Source organism: Thalassophryne amazonica, chromosome 9, assembly GCF_902500255.1.
Source record: "Thalassophryne amazonica chromosome 9, fThaAma1.1, whole genome shotgun sequence".
In the NCBI taxonomy this organism is placed as follows: Eukaryota; Metazoa; Chordata; class Actinopteri; order Batrachoidiformes; family Batrachoididae; genus Thalassophryne; species Thalassophryne amazonica.
The window spans coordinates 9,826,104-9,849,326 of record NC_047111.1 but is presented as its reverse complement, the minus strand read 5'-3'; the positions used below and the strand labels follow the sequence as shown (position 1 = coordinate 9,849,326).

Here is a 23,223-nt window from a genome sequence, read left to right as displayed (position 1 = left end):
TCTGCCTGGTAAAACCTTTCATGCACAGAATTTGCTTTTCCTCAACTGCACTGCTCCTGGGGAGTCATTTTGCCATCTGCTCAGTGCCCACGATGAACTCCGGGCAGACTTCAAGATCAAACGTGCCTGTGGCTGGAGGACTTGCAGTTGTGGTCACAGCTGGTGATCAAGTGGAATGTGGGAGTTTTCCACATCTGGACCCTGAAGGTTTCTGGGGACTCTTCCAGGCAGGTGGAGACACTGTTCTCTTGGAATTGCAATCAATCTTGTTTCAATCTGGGAAACTGGTGTAATCCCTTACGGAGTGGAAGAAAGGACTTGTTGTCCCACTTTGGAAAGTAAAGGGTGACTGGCTGGATTGCAGTCATTCCAGGGGTTTTACACTGCTCTCTGTGCATGGGAAGGTGCTTGCAAGGATTGTTCCTAAAAGAATTCAGTTACTTCCTGCTCCGCAACAGGAACAGTCCAACTTCACACCCATCAACCGCATCCAAGCTCTGCCAGCACTCACTGAATGCCAGCCTGGTGCCAGCTGTGCTTCTTGGCAGCCATTGTTGATTCTTTCAATCTGTTTCAGTCTGTTGACTGAGCTGCTTTCTGGGACATCCTTAGAATTCACGGGATTTCCACGTTGCTGAACATTATAGTGAGCTCACCCACAGATACTGTGGACTGGGTTTTGGGCTCAGTGTCACGTCAGGTTGTGGAAACAAGCTTGAGAAGCTGAGTGTGGAATCAGTGTCTGGGTTTGTGATGGTATCCAGGACCATCACATCAGAAGTGTCTCTGTTTGTGGTGAAGGCGTTGAACTTATAGAGACGTTCGCTGATCTCAGCAGGGACCTTCATGTCTCTGGGTCCTCAGCATTTGACATCCAGAGGTGCCTGGGAAGATCTTATGGGGTCATGAGGTCGAAGGTCAGAGGTGTTTGGTAATGCTGACATCTTTGCAGCAGAATGAAGGTCCAAGTCTTTCATGTCCTGGTGCTTCCTGTCTGACTGCCTGGTTGTCAGACTTGGACTCTAACCAGTGTCCTAATGTGAGGACTGGATGCCCCAGGCCTCTGTGGAGGATCTTTGGGTCCTGTTGGAATGACTTTGTGTCCAATGAATGGTTACTTAGTGAGACTCAGATGAGGAGGATCACTGACACTGTGAGGGAACATCAGCCACCACATTTAGTCCATGTGGGGAGTTCCTTTGGACGTGATCCAGGACACAGGTGTCTCAGTGTGGAGGACCCCAGAGACTGGAGGACAAGGACATGCCCACCTTTCACCTGGCTGCAGCATGTAGATCAGCAGTGGGCAACTTGTTCCAAAAAGGGCCAAGAAGGTGCAGGTATTCTTTGCAGCCACTGACTCCAGCAAGTGATTTCACTGATTAATATCACTTTGAGCAGATGGAATCAGTTAATCAGTGAAATCACCTGGTGGAGTCAGTGGCTGCAAAGAATACCTGCACCTTCTTGGCCCTTTCTGGAACAGGTTGCCCACCCCTGATGTAGATGGATACTTTGTAGAGGTGGAGATGAACTGGTTGTCTGCGTGGGTGGTTGCCATCTAGGACTCTGGGGCTGACGGGGTAAAAATGTGTCGACCATTACAAAGCCCAAACACAGCAACATGGACCCCAAACATGACCTCCACAATGTTGGCAGTACTAACCACTGAACCACAGGGGCCAGACTCTGACACACTCTGACCTGCGGTCACGTCTCCTTCTCTCTCCTCTCTTTCTGTGTTTCTCTATCTCTGCCCCAACCTTCAAAAGTCCCAACTTCAACAGACTGTGAATTCTTCAGACTATATTTGGAATAACCATGGAATTGATCAGCTGGTCTCTCAGTGCTACTGACACCATCTTTTCAACAAGGAAATCAGGGCTGAGGGACCCTGCATGGAACCTATCCTGTGGGCTATGTTCTTGACATCTGGGAGAAGTGCCACATCACGTGCTTGGCACCACTCTCCGTGGAAGTTGTTAAGGATTTATTCTTATTTGCTGTTATGGCAGGAGGGCTTTTGCTGATTAGGCGCTGCCCTGACCTGCCGGAAAATTGGCAAGACAGCTGCTACCAAAACCACAACCCCACACCTGTCCATCATGATTAATGAGGTGGGCAAGGCAGTACAATCTCAGACTACGTTAACTCTTGAACTCAAATGCAAATTGGAAATCATCTCGGAGCAAATGTCTGCCTTGCAAAGGAACTGATGTTGGAGACCAGTGAATATATTCACAATTGGATCTTGACAGTTAAAGACAGGCTGTGGTGGAACTCTGTGCCTAACCCAAACATGGCAGCCTTATCAGCTACCGAAGGTTAAAATGCCCCGTTTTTTCCTCCAGAATGATTTCATTGGCCTTGGTGAAGCATCTGGCTCCTTTTCATTTGCCCTCTCCTGTTGTCTGCAGTCATCGAGGCTACTCCAGATTCTGCGCATACATGGTTAGAGACTGATATGAACTCATCTGCACACATGACACACACACACACACACCCCTTGTGTTTCTGTCCGCATCCCCCACCCCGGCCTCCGCTCTGCCACTCCCCCAAGATCGGCCACGCAAAATGCTGCTGCAACCCCAACATATGCATTGCCTCAATTTGGATGACAGACTGTTCAAAGCTTAGCGTGCTTAAACAAATCAGATATATATGTGCAGTTGTTTTCATTCTGATGTGTGCCATTATTATGTTCAACGAGTAATAATTGTGGATTAACTGTTGTATTTTTGTTTGAGGTAATTGGGTGTTTGAATCTTGAATCATGAAACTCTGACAAACCAAAGGCGATACTGTCCACAGGGCCAAACTCTGACAAACCAAAGGCAATACTGTTCATGGGGCCAAACGCTGACAAACCAAAGGTGTTACTGTCCACAGGGCCAAACGCTGACAAACCAAAGGTGTTACTGTCCATGAGGCCAAACGCTGACAAACCAAAGGCGTTACTGTCCACGGGGCCAAACTCTGACAAACCAAAGTCGTTGGTGTCCACGGGGCCAAAGTCTGACAAACCAAAGTCGTTACTGTCCACGAGGCCAAACTCTGACAAACTAAAGGTGTTACTGTTCACGGGACCAAACTCTGACAAACCAAAGGCGTTACTGTCCATGAGGCCAAACTCTGACAAACCAAAGGCGTTACTGTCCATGGGGCCAAACTCTGACAAATCAAGGGCGTTACTGTCCATGGGGGCCAAACTCTGACAAACCAAAGGCATTACTGTCCACGGGACCAAATTCTGACACACCAAAGGCGTTACTGTCTACGGGTCTAAACGCTGACAAACCAAAGATGTCACTGTCCACGGGACCAAACTCTGACAAACTGAAGGCGTTACTGTCCACGGGGCCAAACTCTGACAAACCAAAGGCGTTGGTGTCCACGGGGCCAAAGTCTGACAAACCAAAGCCGTTACTGTCCACGAGGCCAAACTCTGACAAACCAAAGGCGTTACTGTCCATGAGGCCAAACTCTGACAAACCAAAGGCGTTACTGTCCATGGGGCCAAACTCTGACAAATCAAAGGCGTTACTGTCCATGGGGGCGAAACTCTGACAAACCAAAGGCATTACTGTCCACGGGACCAAATTCTGACACACCAAAGGTGTTACTGTCCATGGGGCCAAACTCTGACAAACCAAATACATTACTGTCCACGGGGCCAAACTCTGACGAACCAAAGGAGTTAATTTCCACGGAGCCAAACTTTAACAAACTAAAGGCGTTACTGTCCACGGGATCAAACTCTGACAAACCAAAGGCATTAATGTCCACGGGGCCAAACTCTGACAAATCAAAGGCGTTAATGTCCACGGGGCCAAACTCTGACAAACCAAAGGCATTACTGTCCACGGGGCCAAACTTTAACAAACTAAAGGCATTACTGTCCACGAGACTAAACTCTGACAAAACAAAGGTGTTAATGTCCACGGGGCCAAACTCTGACAAACCAAAGGCGTTAATATCCATGGGGGCCAAACTTTGACGAACTAAAGGCATTAATGTCCATGGGGCCAAACTTTAACAAATGAACAGCATTAATGTCCACGGGGCCAAACTTTAACAAACTAAAGGCGTTGTGTCCACATCTTCTCAAATAAAGCAAAGACAAGACAAAAACAAACACCTCCTTAATATGCTACAACAGAATATTATTAAAATGTCTCTTTATTTAACCTCATCTTGGATAAGCGGTTGAAGATGAGTGTGTGTGTGTCTTTTTGTTTAGCTTTTTTTACTCTTCCAGCCCTTTTTAAACAGTATTTGCGTATGTTTTGCATTTGATACAGTGGATCATCATATTCTACTTGATAGGCTGGAAAATCATTTTGGGATTACTGGGAGTGCCCTTGCATGGCAGACGTCATACTTGACCAGTCGTTCTCACTGTGTTTTGTACAGTAATACTACCTCTAACCTTAGTGACATGAAATTTGGGGTTCCACAGGGGTCTGTCTTAGGCCCCCTGCTTTTCTCCCTTTATATAGCACCCCTTGGGCACATATTGCTGCATTTTGGGATTACCTTTCACTGCTATGCAGATGATACTCAGTTATATATGCCGATAACTGCTGGTAATCCCGTTCACATAAAATCCTTGGAAGATTGCCTTGCAGCAGTGAGAAGTTGGATGTCTAGAAACTTCCTACTTTTAACCTCTGATAAGACTGAAATGATGGTTCTTGGTCCAGTGAGACATCGGCATCAATTTGACCAGTTAACACTCAGCCTCGGCTAATGTGTCATACATCACACTGACAGTGAGGAACCTTGGGGTAATTTTTGATCCTTTGTTGTCCTTTGGCCTCCATATTAGAAATATTACGAGGACTGCTTTCTTCCACCTGTGAAATATAGCGAAGATTCATCCCATCCTGTCTGTGGCTGATGCTGAGACTCTGATCCATGCGTTTATCTCTTCTAGATTGGACTACTGCAGTGTTCTATTTTCTGGTTTACCTCAGTCCAGCATTAGAGGTCTCTAATTGGTTCAAAATGCTGCAGCCAGACTTTTGACACGAAGCAGAAAGTTCGACCACATTACACTTATTTTGGCGTCTCTTCACTGGCTTCCTGTCCCAGTGAGATCAGATTTTAAGGTTCTGCTACTAACCTATAAAATTATTCATGGACTGGCACCTCCCTACCTAGCTGTCCTAATTAAACCTTACGTACCGGCCCGGGCTTTACGTTCTCAGGGTGCAGGACTACTTTGTGTCCCTAAGGTGAATAAGAAGTCTGCAGGTCACAGAGCTTTCCCTTATCGTGCCCCTGTTCTGTGGAATGATCTCTCTGCGTCAATAAAACAATCAGATTCTGTGGAGACTTTCAAGTCCAGACTTAAGACGCACTTATTTTCACTTTCATATGGCTAGCATACTGGTACAGTTTTATTTTACGCTTTTTACTCTTAATTCATTTTATTAGTAAATGGAGCGTGCTGCAGCCTCAACTTTACCTAAATTCTGGGTCTTTTAGTGAAACTTAGGGCTCGCGGCCGGCATTCGCCTTAGTATTTCTTCTGTTTTTCTTGTTGATTAATGCTGGCAAATTATACAGTATTTCTTGTCTTTCTGATGCCTGATTCTGTTTTTTCACTGTTTAAGGTGCAGCTCCATCCAGAGATAGGAGTTGTATTTGTGTTGGCGACCCTCCTGTCCTGTGCACCAACAGCAATTCTTGTATATTCGTCTGTGAATTGTTCTGTGAATTGTTTCTGTAATTTATGTCTGTATATCATGGCCCAAGCAGAGGGTCACCCTTTTGAGTCTGGTCTGCTTGAGGTTTCTTCCTCAGAGGGAGTTTTTCCTTACCACTGTTGCTCTGGAGGTTGGCAAGATTAGACCTTACCTGTGCGAAGCACCTTGAGGCAATTGTGTTGTGATTTGGCGCTATATAAAGGAAATAAATTGAAAATGAATTGAATTGAATTGTTTTCTTGTACTAGTGTGTAACTTGAAGTATTTCAGTATTGTTTATAGTGTTAATATTTGAATGCATCTGTGTGTTGCAGTGACAGCGGGATCTCGTGCTGTTCCGAGTATCAGGACACACAGTTGTCTCTGAGTCCAGGTAACAGCCGTGTGTGGAAACAGTTTTGGGAAATTGTCAGACTTTTTTACTGTGATCAGCTCATAGAGATAATCCCGTCCTCCAAGAATGTAATCAAATCATCTGCTTTTATTTATTTATTTGTCTTTCTGTCTGTGTGTCTGTTAGCAGGATTATGAAAAACTACTACACAGATTTTGTAGTGTAGTGTAGTGAAGCATTATGGGAAGTCAAGGCTTAAACTTGCAACAGCAACTCCCATGATCCTTTGCTCTCTCTCTCTCTCTCTCTCTCTCTTTCTCTCTCTCTCTCTCTCTCAGTTGTTCGGGCAGACGGCCTCTCTGTGGATGACCTCATGACCTTTTCCCTCCAAGTGGCACAGGGTCTGAACTTCTTGTCCAGCAGAAATGTAAGAAGCTGCCTGTTCCATCTTAGTCCAGCCAACGTATGACACAAACACTGGCAGGTATCATCCTGGACCCTGGATCCTGGATCCTGAACCCTCTGAGCAGAATCTTGAACACTGCAGTCTTCCTTATGATTGGCCTGATTGATTTCCAAATCACACCAGGACCCATGATACACCCCGATCCCACCTCAACCTGCTCACCATGCCAGCAGGCGGGGCTAATGGCGCACCAATCACAGTGATGATCTCTGACTGATGAAGACATCGTTCTCTTTGACTTGAGATCATTTTTATTGACTCCCTGCAGTAAAATCAACATTTGACAGGGGCACTCCTTGGACACTGAGGGAACATCACATTTAGTCCATGTGGTGAGTTTGTCTGGACATGATCCAGCACACCGGTGCCTCAGTGTCCAGGACTCCAGTGGTTGGAGAAGGACAAGGACACACCCATGTTTTACCTGGCTGAGGACACACCCACATTTCACAATAGATGGTTGTTTTGGAGAGGTGGGGCTGGATTGGCTGTGTACCTGGGTAGTTGTCTGCCAGAACACGGTGTGGTGAATGTGGCGACATGTGGCTCCCAGACTTGACTCTTTCTGAACTCTGAGAAGGCTTCAAGGGTCGTTATGATGTTAAATGTAATTTGTGTTGCTCTTTGTGTTGGTGTGTTTTTCGGTGGTTATGTTTCTTCTGTGGGCAGTTTCACGCACTAAACAGACTTCCTGTGTTTCTGTCAGTGCATCCACAGAGATGTTGCTGCGAGAAACGTCCTGCTGACTGACCGTCGTGTGGCAAAGATCTGTGACTTCGGCTTGGCTCGAGACATCCGTAACGACGACAGCTACATCGTCCAGGGCAACGTCAGTGTTTGGCTGCGATGATGCTCCCGTCTGGATGTTTGGACAGGCTTTTATGTTTTAGCTCACTGTATCTGCTCTCTACAGCCGAGAATTCTGTTAGACAAACAACTCCTCCATTTAATTCACTGCAAACTGAAGACTTTGTGCTCTGGATCTGGTTTCTGCTTCAGGCTCGTCTTCCCGTCAAGTGGATGGCACCAGAGAGCATCTTCCAGTGTCTGTACACTGTCCAGAGTGACGTCTGGTCCTACGGAGTCTTACTGTGGGAGATTTTCTCTTTGGGTAACCATGATGACACTTTAAATGACAATGCCTTCCATCTTCTGGACTCATCTAAAATAGTCCAAGATCCACAAACCAAAAATGATACTCTAAGTTTGCAGCCCATTTTCTCCCAGGAACTGAATCTGCAGCTCTCTGGATCTTCCTGAGAAAAGTGCTGTTTTCTAACTTGTCCTCTGTCTCTGCCTTCAGGGAAGAGCCCATATCCCAATGTTGCAGTGGATACCAATTTCTATAAGATGATCAAAGACGGCCACCACATGGCTCAGCCAGACTTTGCTCCTTCAGAGATGTGAGTCCTTTAGACATGCATACTTCAAATAGGGCAACTTTAATAAAAAGGTTTAAACTGAACCCCCCCCCCCCCCCCCCGCAGGTACCAGCTAATGACCCACTGTTGGAGTTTGGAGCCCACAAACAGACCAACATTCAAGTCCATAGGACAGCTTATTAAAAGGCTCCTCCCCTCAACCACCCACATGCTGCCACAAAACAAAAATGAGGTAACATTAATTTTTGCAACTGATCCAGAATGTTAGTTTCTCCCAGTGGCCAATCACAGTACTGCAATAAAATGTCAGTGACTTTCAATTTCAATTTTCAATTAATTTTCATTTATATAGCGCTTGTTGCCTCAAGGCGCTTCAGACAAGTAAGGTCTAACCTTACTAACCCCCAGAACAACAGTGGTAAGGAAAAACTCCCCCATGAGGAAGAAACCTCAAGCAGACCAGACTCAAAGGGGTTACACTCTGCTTGGGCCTTGATACAGACACAAATTAAAGAACAATTCACAAAACAAATATACAGGAAATTCTGTTGGTGCACAGGACAGGAGGGTCTCCACTACAAATACCACACCCATCTCTGGATGGAGCTGCACCTTAAACAGAGAGAAAAAACATAATCAGGCATCAGAAAGACAAGAAATACAGTATAATTTGTCAGCATTAAACAAGAAAAACAATTCTTAAGCAGATGCCTATCTCTAATTCTATCTTGATTTATTATCGCAAGGTGGAATGTTCTCACATGCCAGCTTCGACAAAGATCATCAACATACTTCTTACGGGCCACTGCACTGCATAGCCTGGTGGACTTTGTGCAAGTGTGTGTGTGTGTGTGTGTGTGTGTGTGTGTGTGTGTGTGTGTGTGTGTGTGTGTGTGTGTGTGTGTTTATGTAAAATGGAACTCTGATAGGACTGGTTTTGCTTGCCTCTACTGGTGGTTGGCTCTCACTGCGGTATTGTATCACTTCCTGTTCCGGAGCACAGCGGTGTTTTTCTGTATCTGTTAGCTGTTTAATCTGCGCAGTTAGATTGATCTAGTTATCTAGATTACGATTTGTTTCCCAGTGTAATCTTTACGTGCCTTAACTAAAGCACTCCCTCTGCTGAATCACCTCTAAATTATTTACACATTATTCACTTTGCGTGTTTTTAGGAATCCGCTAGCTTAGCGTAGCTACTAGCTCTTAGCCGATTTAGCATGGCGGCTTCTCCTGTCTCTCCCGCACTTTTCTGCTCTGGGTGTGAAATGTTTAGTTATTCCTCGGCCTCCTTTAGCAGTAACGGTACTTGTAATAAGTGTAGCTTATTCGTAGCTTTGGAGGCCAGGCTGGGCGAATTGGAGACTCGGCTCCGCACCGTGGAAAATTCTACAGCTAGCCAGGCCCCTGTAGTCGGTGCGGACCAAGGTAGCTTAGCCGCCGTTAGTTACCCCCTGGCAGATCCCGAGCAGCCAGGAAAGCAGGCCGACTGGGTGACTGTGAGGAGGAAGCGTAGCCCTAAACAGAAGCCCCGTGTACACCGCCAACCCGTTCACATCTCTAACCGTTTTCCCCCACTCAACGACACACCCGCCGAGGATCAAACTCTGGTTATTGGCGACTCTGTTTTGCGAAATGTGAAGTTAGCGACACCAGCAACCATAGTCAATTGTCTTCCGGGGGCCAGAGCAGGCGACATTGAAGGAAATTTGAAACTGCTGGCTAAGGCTAAGCGTAAATTTGGTAAGATTGTAATTCACGTCGGCAGTAATGACACCCGGTTACGCCAATCGGAGGTCACTAAAATTAACATTAAATCGGTGTGTAACTTTGCAAAAACAATGTCAGACTCTGTAGTTTTCTCTGGGCCCCTCCACAATCGGACCGGGAGTGACATGTTTAGCCGCATGTTCTCCTTGAATTGCTGGCTGTCTGAGTGGTGTCCAAAAAATGAGGTGGGCTTCATAGATAATTGGCAAAGCTTCTGGGGAAAACCTGGTCTTGTTAGGAGAGACGGCATCCATCCCACTTTGGATGGAGCAGCTCTCATTTCTAGAAATCTGGCCAATTTTCTTAAATCCTCCAAACCGTGACTATCCAGGGTTGGGACCAGGAAGCAGAGTTGTAGTCTTACACACCTCTCTGCAGCTTCTCTCCCCCTGCCATCCCCTCATTACCCCATCCCCGAAGAGATGGTGCCTGCTCCCAGACTACCAATAATCAGCAAAAAATCTATTTAAGCATAAAAATTCAAAAAGAAAAAATAATATAGCACCTTCAACTGCACCACAGACTAAAACAGTTAAATGTGGTCTATTAAACATTAGGTCTCTCTCTTCTAAGTCCCTGTTGGTAAATGATATAATAATTGATCAACATATTGATTTATTCTGCCTTACAGAAACCTGGTTACAGCAGGATGAATATGTTAGTTTAAATGAGTCAACACCCCCGAGTCACACTAACTGTCAGAATGCTCGTAGCATGGGCCGGGACGGAGGATTAGCAGCAATCTTCCATTCCAGCTTATTAATTAATCAAAAACCCAGACAGAGCTTTAATTCATTTGAAAGCTTGACTCTTAGTCTTGTCCATCCAAATTGGAAGTCCCAAAAACCAGTTTTATTTGTTATTATCTATCGTCCACCTGGTCATTACTGTGAGTTTCTCTGTGAATTTTCAGACCTTTTGTCTGACTTAGTGCTTAGCTCAGATAAGATAATTATAGTGGGCGATTTTAACATCCACACAGATGCTGAGAATGACAGCCTCAACACTGCATTTAATCTATTATTAGACTCTATTGGCTTTGCTCAAAAAGTAAATGAGTCCACCCACCACTTTAATCATATCTTAGATCTTGTTCTGACTTATGGTATGGAAATTGAAGACTTAACAGTATTCCCTGAAAACTCCCTTCTGTCTGATCATTTCTTAATAACATTTACATTTACTCTGATGGACTACCCAGCAGTGGGGAATAAGTTTCATTACACTAGAAGTCTTTCAGAAAGCGCTGTAATATGATTCCTTCTTTATGTTCTCTAATGCCATATACCAACACAGTGCAGAGTAGCTACCTAAACTCTGTAAGTGAGATAGAGTATCTCGTCAATAGTTTTACATCCTCATTGAAGACAACTTTGGATGCTGTAGCTCCTCTAAAAAAGAGAGCTTTAAATCAGAAGTGCCTGACTCTGTGGTATAACTCACAAACTCGTAGCTTAAAGCAGATAACCCGTAAGTTGGAGAGGAAATGGCGTCTCACTAATTTAGAAGATCTTCACTTAGCCTGGAAAAAGAGTCTGTTGCTCTATAAAAAAAGCCCTCCGTAAAGCTAGGACATCTTTCTACTCATCACTAATTGAAGAAAATAAGAACAACCCCAGGTTTCTTTTCAGCACTGTAGCCAGGCTGACAAAGAGTCAGAGCTCTATTGAGCTGAGTATTCCATTAACTTTAACTAGTAATGACTTCATGACTTTCTTTGCTAACAAAATTTTAACTATTAGAGAAAAAATTACTCATAACCATCCCAAAGACGTATCGTTATCTTTGGCTGCTTTCAGTGATGCCGGTATTTGGTTAGACTCTTTCTCTCCGATTGTTCTGTCTGAGTTATTTTCATTAGTTACTTCATCCAAACCATCAACATGTTTATTAGACCCCATTCCTACCAGGCTGCTCAAGGAAGCCCTACCATTATTTAATGCTTCGATCTTAAATATGATCAATCTATCTTTGTTAGTTGGCTATGTACCACAGGCTTTTAAGGTGGCAGTAATTAAACCATTACTTAAAAAGCCATCACTTGACCCAGCTATCTTAGCTAATTATAGGCCAATCTCCAACCTTCCTTTTCTCTCAAAAATTCTTGAAAGGGTAGTTGTAAAACAGCTAACTGATCATCTGCAGAGGAATGGTCTATTTGAAGAGTTTCAGTCAGGTTTTAGAATTCATCATAGTACAGAAACAGCATTAGTGAAGGTTACAAATGATCTTCTTATGGCCTCGGACAGTGGACTCATCTCTGTGCTTGTTCTGTTAGACCTCAGTGCTGCTTTTGATACTGTTGACCATAAAATTTTATTACAGAGATTAGAGCATGCCATAGGTATTAAAGGCACTGTGCTGCGGTGGTTTGAATCATATTTGTCTAATAGATTACAATTTGTTCATGTAAATGGGGAATCTTCTTCACAGACTAAAGTTAATTATGGAGTTCCACAAGGTTCTGTGCTAGGACCAATTTTATTCACTTTATACATGCTTCCCTTAGGCAGTATTATTAGACGGTATTGCTTAAATTTTCATTGTTACGCAGATGATACCCAGCTTTATCTATCCATGAAGCCAGAGGACACACACCAATTAGCTAAACTGCAGGATTGTCTTACAGACATAAAGACATGGATGACCTCTAATTTCCTGCTTTTAAACTCAGATAAAACTGAAGTTATTGTACTTGGCCCCACAAATCTTAGAAACATGGTGTCTAACCAGATCCTTACTCTGGATGGCATTACCCTGACCTCTAGTAATACTGTGAGAAATCTTGGAGTCATTTTTGATCAGGATATGTCATTCAAAGTGCATATTAAACAAATATGTAGGACTGCTTTTTGCATTTACGCAATATCTCTAAAATCAGAAAGGTCTTGTCTCAGAGTGATGCTGAAAAACTAATTCATGCATTTATTTCCTCTAGGCTGGACTATTGTAATTCATTATTATCAGGTTGTCCTAAAAGTTCCCTAAAAAGCCTTCAGTTAATTCAAAATGCTGCAGCTAGAGTACTGACGGGGACTAGAAGGAGAGAGCATATCTCACCCATATTGGCCTCTCTTCATTGGCTTCCTGTTAATTCTAGAATAGAATTTAAAATTCTTCTTCTTACTTATAAGGTTTTGAATAATCAGGTCCCATCTTATCTTAGGGACCTCATAGTACCATATCACCCCAATAGAGCGCTTCACTCTCAGACTGCAGGCTTACTTGTAGTTCCTAGGGTTTGTAAGAGTAGAATGGGAGGCAGAGCCTTCAGCTTTCAGGCTCCTCTCCTGTGGAACCAGCTCCCAATTCAGATCAGGGAGACAGACACCCTCTCTACTTTTAAGATTAGGCTTAAAACTTTCCTTTTTGCTAAAGCTTATAGTTAGGGCTGGATCAGGTGACCCTGAACCATCCCTTAGTTATGCTGCTATAGACGTAGACTGCTGGGGGGTTCCCATGATGCACTGTTTCTTTCTCTTTTTGCTCTGTATGCACCACTCTGCATTTAATCATTAGTGATCGATCTCTGCTCCCCTCCACAGCATGTCTTTTTCCTGGTTCTCTCCCTCAGCCCCAACCAGTCCCAGCAGAAGACTGCCCCTCCCTGAGCCTGGTTCTGCTGGAGGTTTCTTCCTGTTAAAAGGGAGTTTTTCCTTCCCACTGTAGCCAAGTGCTTGCTCACAGGGGGTCGTTTTGACCGTTGGGGTTTTACATAATTATTGTATGGCCTTGCCTTACAATATAAAGCGCCTTGGGGCAACTGTTTGTTGTGATTTGGCGCTATATAAAACAATTTATTGATTGATTGATTGACTAGTTGTTTTGGAGACGCTAGGAATGTTAGCTAACATTGCTAATTACATTTGGGAGTCTCATGCATTTCCAGCAGGGGGCAGTAAATCATCTTTATACAGTTGTATTTAAAAGTTTGGGCACCCCTGATGATTTCCATGATTTTCCTTTATAATTCATTGGTTGTTTGGATCAGAAATTTCAGTTAAATATATCACATAGCAGACAAACACAGTGATATTTGAGAAGTGAAATGAAGTTTATAGGATTTACAGAAAGTGCGCAATAGTTCTTTAAACAAAATTAGGCAGGTGCATAAATTTGGGCACCCCGACAGAAAAAATACATCAATATTTAGTAGATCTTCCTTTTGCAAAAATAACGGCCTCTAAATGCTTCCTATAGCTTCCAATGAGAGTCTGGATTCTGGTTGAAGGTATTTTGGACCATTCTTCTTTACAACACGTGTCAGGTTTGTTGGTTTCCGAGCATGGACAGCCCGCTTAAAATCACACCACAGATTTTCAATAATATTCAGGTCTGAGGACTGAGATGGCATTCCAGAACATTGTACTTGTTCCTCTGCATGAATGCCTTAGTAGATTTTGAACAGTGTTTAGGGTCGCTGTCTTGTTGAAAGATCCAGCCCCGGAACAACTTCAACTTTGTCACTGATTCATGAAAATTGTTCTTAAGATTCTGCTGATATTGACTGGAATCCATGTGACCCTCAACTTTAACAAGATTCCCAGTACCTGCACTGGCCACACAGCCCCACAGCATGATGGAACCACCTCCAAATTTTACTGTAGGTAGCAAGTGTTTTTCTTGAAATGCTGTGTTGTTTTTCTGCCATGCATACCGCCCCTTGTTATGTCCAAATAACTCAGTGTTAGTTTCATCAGTCCACAGCACCTTATTCCAAAATGAAGCTGGCTTGTCCAAATGTGCTTTAGCATACCTCAAGTGACTCTGTTTGTGGCTTGGATGCAGAAAAGGCTTCCTCTGCATTACAGCATCATACAGCATCTCTTTGTGCAAAGTGCGCTGTATAGTTGAATGATGCACAGAGACACTATCTGCAGCAAGATCATGTTGTAGGTTTTTGGAGCAGGTCTGTGGGTTGACTATGACTGTTCTCACCATCCTTCACTTCAGCTTATCTGAAGTGAAGGATGGTAAATGAAGGATGGTAAGTGGTGAAGGATGAAGGAAAAGTGAAGGATGGTAAGTGAAGGATTCTTGGCCTGCCACTTCAGGCCTTAACTAATACTGTGCCTGTGGTCTTCCATTTCCTCGCTATGTTCTTCATAGTGGAAACTGACAGCTGAAATCTCTGAGATAGCTTTTTGTATCCTTCCCCTAAACCATGATGTTGAACAATCTTTGTTTTCAGGTCATTTGAGAGTTGTTTAGAGGCTCCCATGTTGCCACTCATTAGAAGAGATGCAAAGAGGGGAAACATTTGCAAATGGCCACCTTAAATGCCCTTTCTCATGATTGGATTCACCTGTGTAAGGAGGTCAAGGGTCAGTGAGCTTATGGAACCAATTTTGTGTTCCAATAATTAGTGCTAAATGTATTCAAATCAATAAAATGACAAGGGTGCCCAAATTTATGCACCTGCCTAATTTTGTTTAAATAATTATTGCACACTTTCTATAAATACTCAAAACTTCATTTCACTTCTCAAATATCACTGTGTTTGTCTGCTATATAATATATTTAACTGACATTTCTGATCCAGACAACCAATGATTTATCAAGGAAAATCATGAAAATTATCAGGGTGCACAAACCTTTGCATACAACTGTATAAAAAGCTTGAGTGTAAATACATAATGTAATTGCAATTTATTGTAATTTATAAATACATTAAGACAGTAAATTAATATTAAAAATTACATAATTAACAGGAAATAAAAAGGTTCTAAAAACTGTTGAGGTCTAAGTGTTGTGAAAGTGTAGTGACATGGACCCACAACAGGGGGCGCAAATGAACGGTCAATAGATGAGCCAAAAATTAACAATTTAATGTTGTGAAGGTGCACAATGAACATACAGACAATCTCAGAATATGATTACAGTCAATCCACAAAGGTGACGTGTGGGCAGGCTCGAGGATAGAAGACGTCTGTCCTGAGAAGAGCCGGAACCACACGATTTCCGCCGCCACCGAACCTGGTGAATACTGGAGCCGCCAAGTCCCGAATTCCCAGGTGATCACCGTCCCCGACTGTCGGATCTGGTACTGCTGGCGAGAACAAAGACAGTCAAGTGTGGGTGTGTGTACACCCCGTAACAACAACGGTGGGAATGCCACCTCCACCTCTCACTCAATATGTTGCAGAGTACCGCAGTGATTCCTCAGGGGAAAAGAGTGCCGTCCTGCACTCACTCAGCCTCCACGGAAAGAGGGACCGGTACTCCTGCAAACACTCACAATATATAGATATGTTGCAACACAAATGGCTGAGGATATTACCTCCAACGAAGTACGATATCTCGGCAACGAGGTGGAGTTGACGTCTGGTCTTTATGGAGTGAGATGATGTTGAGTAGATGGGTGACAGCTGTCAAGAGATAATGAGTGACAGCTGTCACCCCCGGCTGTGTCCGTGGCGGCAGCGCCCTCTCGTGCCTGAAGCCCGCACTTCAGGCAGGGCGCCCACTGGTGGTGGGCCAGCAGTACCTCCTCTTCTGGCGGCCCACACAACACTAAGGTCCTAAAAACACTCTGAACTCACACGTCATTCCAACTCATTGCTTAATTTATTATCACCCTTGAAAAATGTCAGCTATCTAATTTATAAACACGACCCAATCTAGAGCCCGTGGAGCCCCACGGACAGCACGCTGGTTTTACTTATAAATGGCTTTCCAGCAGTCAGACGGTGTCCAAAATGCTTTACAGTAAAATCAAACATTCACAAAAATAAAACACACATCCAATAAAGTTAAAACAGCACATAAAACAGAACATGTCACAGCACCACTAGGTATTAAAAATCACCACATTTTATTTGTTTGTTTGTTTGTTTTTGCTTAAATTTAAATTGTCTGGGCACTATTGACTTGGAAATCTGAGCCACTTTTTTGGTCAGCCACACATCCAGGTCCTGCATCTGTTAAGCCTTCAGTTAATTCCAAATGCTGCAGCTAGAGTACTGACAGGGACTAGAAGGAGAGAGCATATCTCACCCATATTGGCCTCTCTTCATTGGCTCCCTGTTAATTCCAGAATAAAATTTAAAATTTTGAATAATCAGGTCCCATCTTATCTTAGGGACCTCATAGTACCATATCACCCCAATAGAGCGCTTCGCTCTCAGACTGCAGGCTTACTTGTAGTTCCTAGGGTTTGTAAGAGTAGAATGGGAGGCAGAGCCTTCAGCTTTCAGGCTCCTCTCCTGTGGAACCAGCTCCCAATTCGGATCAGGGAGACAGACACCCTCTCTACTTTTAAGATTAGGCTTAAAACTTTCCTTTTTGCTAAAGCTTATAGTTAGTACTGGATCAGGTGACCCTGAACCATCCCTTAGTTATGCTGCTATAGACTTAGACTGCTGGGGGGTTCCCATGATGCACCCAGTGTTTCTTTTTATTCACCTCTTTTTGCTCTGTATGCACCACTCTGCTTTTAATCATTAGTGATTGATCTCTGCTCTCTTCCACAGCATGTCTTTTTCCTGGTTCTCTCCCTCAGCCCCAACCAGTCCCAGCAGAAGACTGCCCCTCCGTGAGCCTGGTTCTGCTGGAGTTTTCTTCCTGTTAAAAGGGAGTTTTCCTTCCCACTGTCGCCAAGTGCTTGCTCACAGGGGGTTGTTTTGACCGTTGGGGTTTTTCTGTAATTATTGTATGGCTTTTGCCTTACAATATAAAGTGCCTTGGGGCCACTGTTTGTTGTGATTTGGCGCTATATAAATAAAATTGATTTGATTTGATCTGTGAGGTTTTAGCAACGTTCTTAGCACCGCAAAGCGGAAGTGATGTCACCACAACCGGTGGATGACAGAGATGGCCCAGTTGGATTTTTATTTTTATGTCAAGACCCGAACATTGTTCGGGATAACAAAAACTCAACAATATGGAATATTATACTGAAATAATTTGATGTTATATCAATAAAACCCATAAATGTATAAAAGAGCTTTTTGTCAACTCAATGATAGCTGAAATGTTAAAATGTAAGTGTGAATTTCACTTTTCAACACAATGTTGATGATAAAATTGTAAAATTGTACAGTGTAAATTTATTGTAATTGGATCTTATTTATTATAGCAGGGGTGGTGGCCAAGTGGTTAATGCGCTTGGTTTCAGTTCAGAAGGCTCCAGGTTCAAATCCCACCCCTGCCTCATTTCTCCATGTAATGTGGAGTTGCGTCAGGAAGGACACCCGGCGTAAAACCTGTGCCAATTCAACATGCAGATCCACCTTGGATTTGCTGTAGCGACCCCGAGTGCAGACAAGGGAGCAGCCGGAAGGGACTTACAGGATCGTATTTATTATGGGAAGTTGTGTACATAGTATATTTCTTTCTATATTACATATGTTAATATGTTGTTCAATTTTATTTTCAGTTTTGTTTATTTTATTGTATAGCACTAAATCACAACAAAGCTGCCCCGAGGCAACCCCCTGAGCAAGAACACAGGAGACAGAGGTAAAAAAAAAAAAAACCTCCCTCTGATGTTAAGGAGGAAGAAATCTCAAGATTCAGAGGGGTGACCCACTGCTTCGGCCAAACGGACAGTCACAAAGTAGAGAAGCTTGAATCTTCGACTGGACTGGGTTGCTTGATGCGAGGACGTTTCGCTTCAAATCGGAGAAGCTTCCTCAGCTAAAATTCTTGCTCTGGAAGTCTGATTTCTGTCTGATTCTTGTAGAGAAGAATAAAACAGAAGCCAACAAAAGCTGGAGTTTTAAACCGAACCAGACCCCTCCTACTGAGAGGTAGACTGCTATAGGCTAGTGACTAAACAATAGCTCTAATTAGCAACTATTGTGCTGTAGTTAGCACACCTAATGGCAGGACAGCTGTCCCTCTAATGATGGGATGGATGCCTTTCTGATGGCTCCCTTGATGACGTGAATGACTCATTACCATGAACAAAAGACTGAAACTCCTTTGACCTGAGTACCCCATTGTAAACAGGGGATAAAGTGTGTCTCAGACCCCCTCCCCGGTTAAGGCTGGGTTTCAAACGTTTCACAAAGAATGCCTCCTTGACCCTCTCTCAAACCATTTCTTCTCTCTGGCCAATATTTTAACTTCCTTGTCCTCAAACGTGTGGTTAGTGTCTTTGAGGTTGAGGTGAACTGCAGACTGAGGTCCACTGGCGCCCTCTCTGCGGTGCTGGTATAGCCTTTTGTATAAAGGTTGCATCGTTTCACCTATGTAGTGTTCGTTACAGTTTTCCTGACATCTGATAGAATACACTACATTGCTCTGTTTGTAACTAGGGATCCTGTCCTTAGGGTGAACTAATTTCTGTCTCAAGGTGTTAACCGGTTTAACGTAAACTGGGATTTTGTGCTGTCTGAAGATCCTCTGTAGTTTTTCCCCTACACCTGCTAAATAAGGGAGAGACACTCCTCTTCTTCTTGTCTCCGTCTCCTGTCTATCTGGTCTCTTTGTTCTCTGGGACTTCTGCACCTTGTCCAGGGACCATCGTGGGTACCCACATACTGTGAGGGCTTTCCGGACACGTTGTTGTTCTTTAGCCCTTCCCTCTGCAGTTGTGGGCACCTGTAGGGCTCTGTGTTGAAGCGTCCTGATCACCCCGAGCTTGTGTTCAAGGGGGTGGTTTGAGCCGAAGAGCAGATATTGGTCAGTGTGAGTTGGTTTTCTGTAAACCCCTGTCTGGAGCTGCCTGTTCTCTCCAATCGTAACATCACAGTCCAGGAAGGCTAAATGGTTGTTTCTGGCATCCTCACATGTGAACTTGATATTGGCGTCCACCGAGTTGATGTGTTCTGTAAAGTCCTCAACTTGCTGTTGCTTGATTTTGACCCATGTATCATCAATATATCTGAACCAGTGACTGGGAGAGATGCCCATGAAAGACGTCAAGGCTGTCTTCTCCACTCGCTCCATGTACAGATTGGCCACAATGGGGGATACCGGAGACCCCATCGCACAACCATGAATCTGCCTGTAGTAATTCCCCCTAAACAGGAAATACGTGGTGTTGAGACAGATCTCCAAGAGTTGGCAAATGTGGTCTGGTGTGAATTTGGTCCTTTCAAGTAGAGACACATCCTCCAGCAGTCTCTGCCTCACAGCTGAGACGGCCTCAGGAGTGGGGATGCAGGTGAACAACGATGTCACATCAAATGACACCATAGTTTCATCTGCCTCCAGCTGTAGGTCCTTGATCTTGTTCACAAAATCTTGTGTGTTTTCCACATGGTGGTCTGAGTTACCCACTAGAGGAGCCAAAATCCACTTGAGGTACTTGGCCAAATTGTACGTGATGGAATCTGTGCTACATACAATAGGCCTGAGTGGCATGTCCTGTTTGTGGATTTTGGGCAGTCCATAGATGCACAGAGTGGCGTCCCCAGGGTACAGTCTGTAGTATGTCTGCCTGTCGATGAGTCCCTCTTTCTCCAGGTTTTGGAGGTAGCTAATGATTTTCTACTTATAGCCACTCTTGGGGTCTCTCTTCAGATGTTCGTATGTGTTGGAGTCACTGAGCAAGTTGTTGATCTTGGCCTCGTAGTCCGATGTGTTCAGGACCACCGTGCATCTGCCTTTATCCGCTGGCAGGATAAGGATGCTTTGGTCCTTTTGCAGTGCTGACAAAGCTTTCTGTTCTTCTCCTGTGATGTTGGACGGAGGAGGCTTAGCACTGTTCAGCACTGCTGTGACTCTTAGTCGGAGGTCCCCAGCTTCTGACTCTGACAAACTGTTATGTTTAATGGCTGACTCTACTGCAGTGATGGAATCTACTGTCGGAATATGTTTAGGAGTCACTGAGAAATTTAGTCCTTTGGCGAGCACATCCTTTTCTGTCTGTGTAAGAACCCTGTTGGAGAGATTATTCATCCAATTTTCCCTGTTGTCACTAATTTGTCTGGGTGTATCTTTAAAAAAGGCTATACCAGCACCGCAGAGAGGGCACCAGTGGACCTCAGTCTGCAGTTCACCTCAACCTCAAAGACACTAACCACACGTTTGAGGACAAGGAAGTTAAAATATTAGCCAGAGAGAAGAAATGGTTTGAAAGAGGGGTCAAGGAGGCATTCTTTGTGAAATGTTTGAAACCCAGTCTTAATCGGGGAGGGGGTCTGAGACACACTTTATCCCCTGTTTACAATGGGGTACTCAGGTCAAAGGAGTTTCAGTCTTTTGTTCATGGTAATGAGTCATTCACGTCATCAAGGGAGCTATCAGAAAGGCATCCATCCTATCATTAGAGGGACAGCTGTCCTGCCATTAGGTGTGCTAACTACAGCACAATAGTTGCTAATTAGAGCTATTGTTTAGTCACTAGCCTATAGCAGTCTGCCTCTCAGTAGGAGGGGTCTGGTTAGGTTTAAAACTCCAGCTTTTGTTGGCTTCTGTTTTATTCTTCTCTACAAGAGTCAGACAGAAGTCAGACTTCCAGAGCAAGAATTTTAGCTGAGGAAGCTTCTGCGATTTGAAGCGAAACGTCCTCATGTCAAGCAACCCAGTCCAGTCGAAGATTCAAGCTTCTCTACTATGGAAACCACCTGGACAACTGAGAGCCTACACAGGGACAGTCACAAAGTTTTAGCATAATTTGACCAATTTTTATAAGCATAAAAATCAAGCAGAAACACAAAAAAAACAGAAGAGTAACAAAAACAGAGTCCGTTATTACGATAAAAGGCACGCAGTCATTGGTGTAACAGGTAGGGCATGCTGAGGTCAGTCCGGCGCCCTGGGCTGCAGAGCCAGCATCCATCAGAGGTGCTGTCAGTGCCTCAGATCGAGAGAAAAAGAGCAGAATCAGTCGCCATGAGACAACTGCACCTAAGGCATGAGTTCACCAGCAGCAGAGGAGTCAAATCCGGCTTCAGAAAGTAAAAATCCTCCCGTGTGTTACTTCGACCTGTGCACCTAAAACTGGTGATCTCAATAATTAGCTCATCAACCTGCCTGAGGAGCTGAACTAATTACAATCAGCTGGTTTATTGGGAAGATGGAACAAATATGCGGCTGGACTTTTACTTTCTGGAGCTGGATTTGACACCTCTGACCAGCAGTAAATCAACAGGGAAGCAGCGAGAATTGTACTGAGAGCAGGAGGAAGGAAGGGAGGCCCTGTATCAGAATTATGCTTTGGGCCCCAGAGAGGTTCAAACCCACACACAAAAGTAGATAAAGTGATAAAGTCTACCTGCATCTCTAAGTAAGACCAGATCCCTGAGGAACACCTAGATTCACCAGGAAGATGCCAGAGATGTTACATTCACTCTGCACAACCCCTGCAGAACTGGTGTGTTCAGAAAGGATGCCTAGGCCAGGGACATGTGTGATGGTCCTCTTCTTCTTCGTTCCAGTTGATGTATAGGAACATCAATGAAGGGAAAGAAGAAGAGGAGGTCAGAGGTCAACAGACACAAAAGAGAGGAGAGGATGAGGAGGGACATGTTCAGAAAGGTAATTATACATCAGCTGTTGCTAAGAGACCATCTAGGATCATTAAAGTCTCCTGACTCCACCTTCTTTTCAGAACTGCGTCAAGATGAAGAAGAGGAGCTGCCGATGAGGAACATCTACACGCTCTCCTGATGACCCAAAATAAATGTTTTTTTTTTTTTCTTGTTATAATCTTTCAGAATTGAAAACAAATCTGATCAAGTTGAATGTGAAGACAAAAACTGAAGACCTGGGCCCGTATGCACGAAGCATCTCAGAGTCCTCTCAGGGAGCTCCTAACTAAGCCTACAGCCAGGAATCCGTAGGCTAAGAGTGATCCAGGAGGCGTCTGAGAGCAACTCTGAGTAATGAGCGGACAGAAACTTTGTGAGGAGGCAGGGTCGACCCCGTTGCCATGTATGAACGAACAGTAAAATCAACCAATCATATAACCTGAACAGCAATAAGAAATGTGTCATTGCGAAAATAATTTAATGTCATGATGATGAGACTCAGCATAATTAAATGAATTGTTACACAGCTTGAAAGTGTTTGAACGAACCTCATTCACATGCCGATTATTATATTGATTAGCTTATTGTTATGTTTCCGCGCTAGTGCGTGCTGTAATCCAAAGCGAGATCAGAGGTTGCAGCACACAAACCAACAGGTGAGTTCCGGCTGCTGACGTCACTGACTTTGATATTAATGACTGTAGGAATGTTACAGAATTTACATGCAATGGTCATTTTCCCCGTGTCCAGGTGTCAGTGTTGTGATGACCTTCATCTCAGGCGTTATTCCGTTACTGTGCCAGGTGGGAAGGCAGCTCATTCCTGATGAGGTTGACCACAAACATTATCTCTGCACCATCAAGCCGGCAGCATGTTACTGAATCACATACAGAGAATATCTCTGCTTCCTCTCTGTCTTTCTGCCGTCTTCTCTGTTTAAGACACTCTTAGGCTTCTTAAAAGTCCTCCTCCCTCCCCTTAACAGTCTGGCTCCTTAGGAGCTCTCTTAAGGCCTAAGATGCTTTGTGAATTAGTTTTATCTTAGCAAGGGAAAATTCTAAGGAATGTCTAAAGAATCCAAGGAATTCTAAGATTTTTCTTAGAATGACGCCACTAGGAGCTGTTTTTAGCCTGACGGTGC

General features: G+C 44.0%; 1 protein-coding gene across 1 annotated transcript in view; it reads left to right on the top strand.

Moving 5' to 3' along the window:
* csf1rb (colony stimulating factor 1 receptor, b) overlaps positions 1-22,297 on the top strand; it is a 208,674-nt gene extending 186,377 nt beyond the window's left edge. Inside the window, exons 15-22 of the mRNA XM_034177555.1 lie at positions 6,026-6,084; positions 6,384-6,472; positions 7,218-7,340; positions 7,511-7,622; positions 7,815-7,914; positions 7,999-8,125; positions 21,990-22,089; positions 22,163-22,297. Of these exons, the coding sequence (XP_034033446.1) occupies positions 6,026-6,084; positions 6,384-6,472; positions 7,218-7,340; positions 7,511-7,622; positions 7,815-7,914; positions 7,999-8,125; positions 21,990-22,089; positions 22,163-22,221 (769 nt within the window). The 3' untranslated portion in view covers positions 22,222-22,297. The remainder of the gene's footprint in view (positions 1-6,025; positions 6,085-6,383; positions 6,473-7,217; positions 7,341-7,510; positions 7,623-7,814; positions 7,915-7,998; positions 8,126-21,989; positions 22,090-22,162) is intronic.
* The last annotated feature ends 926 nt before the right edge of the window (positions 22,298-23,223 follow it).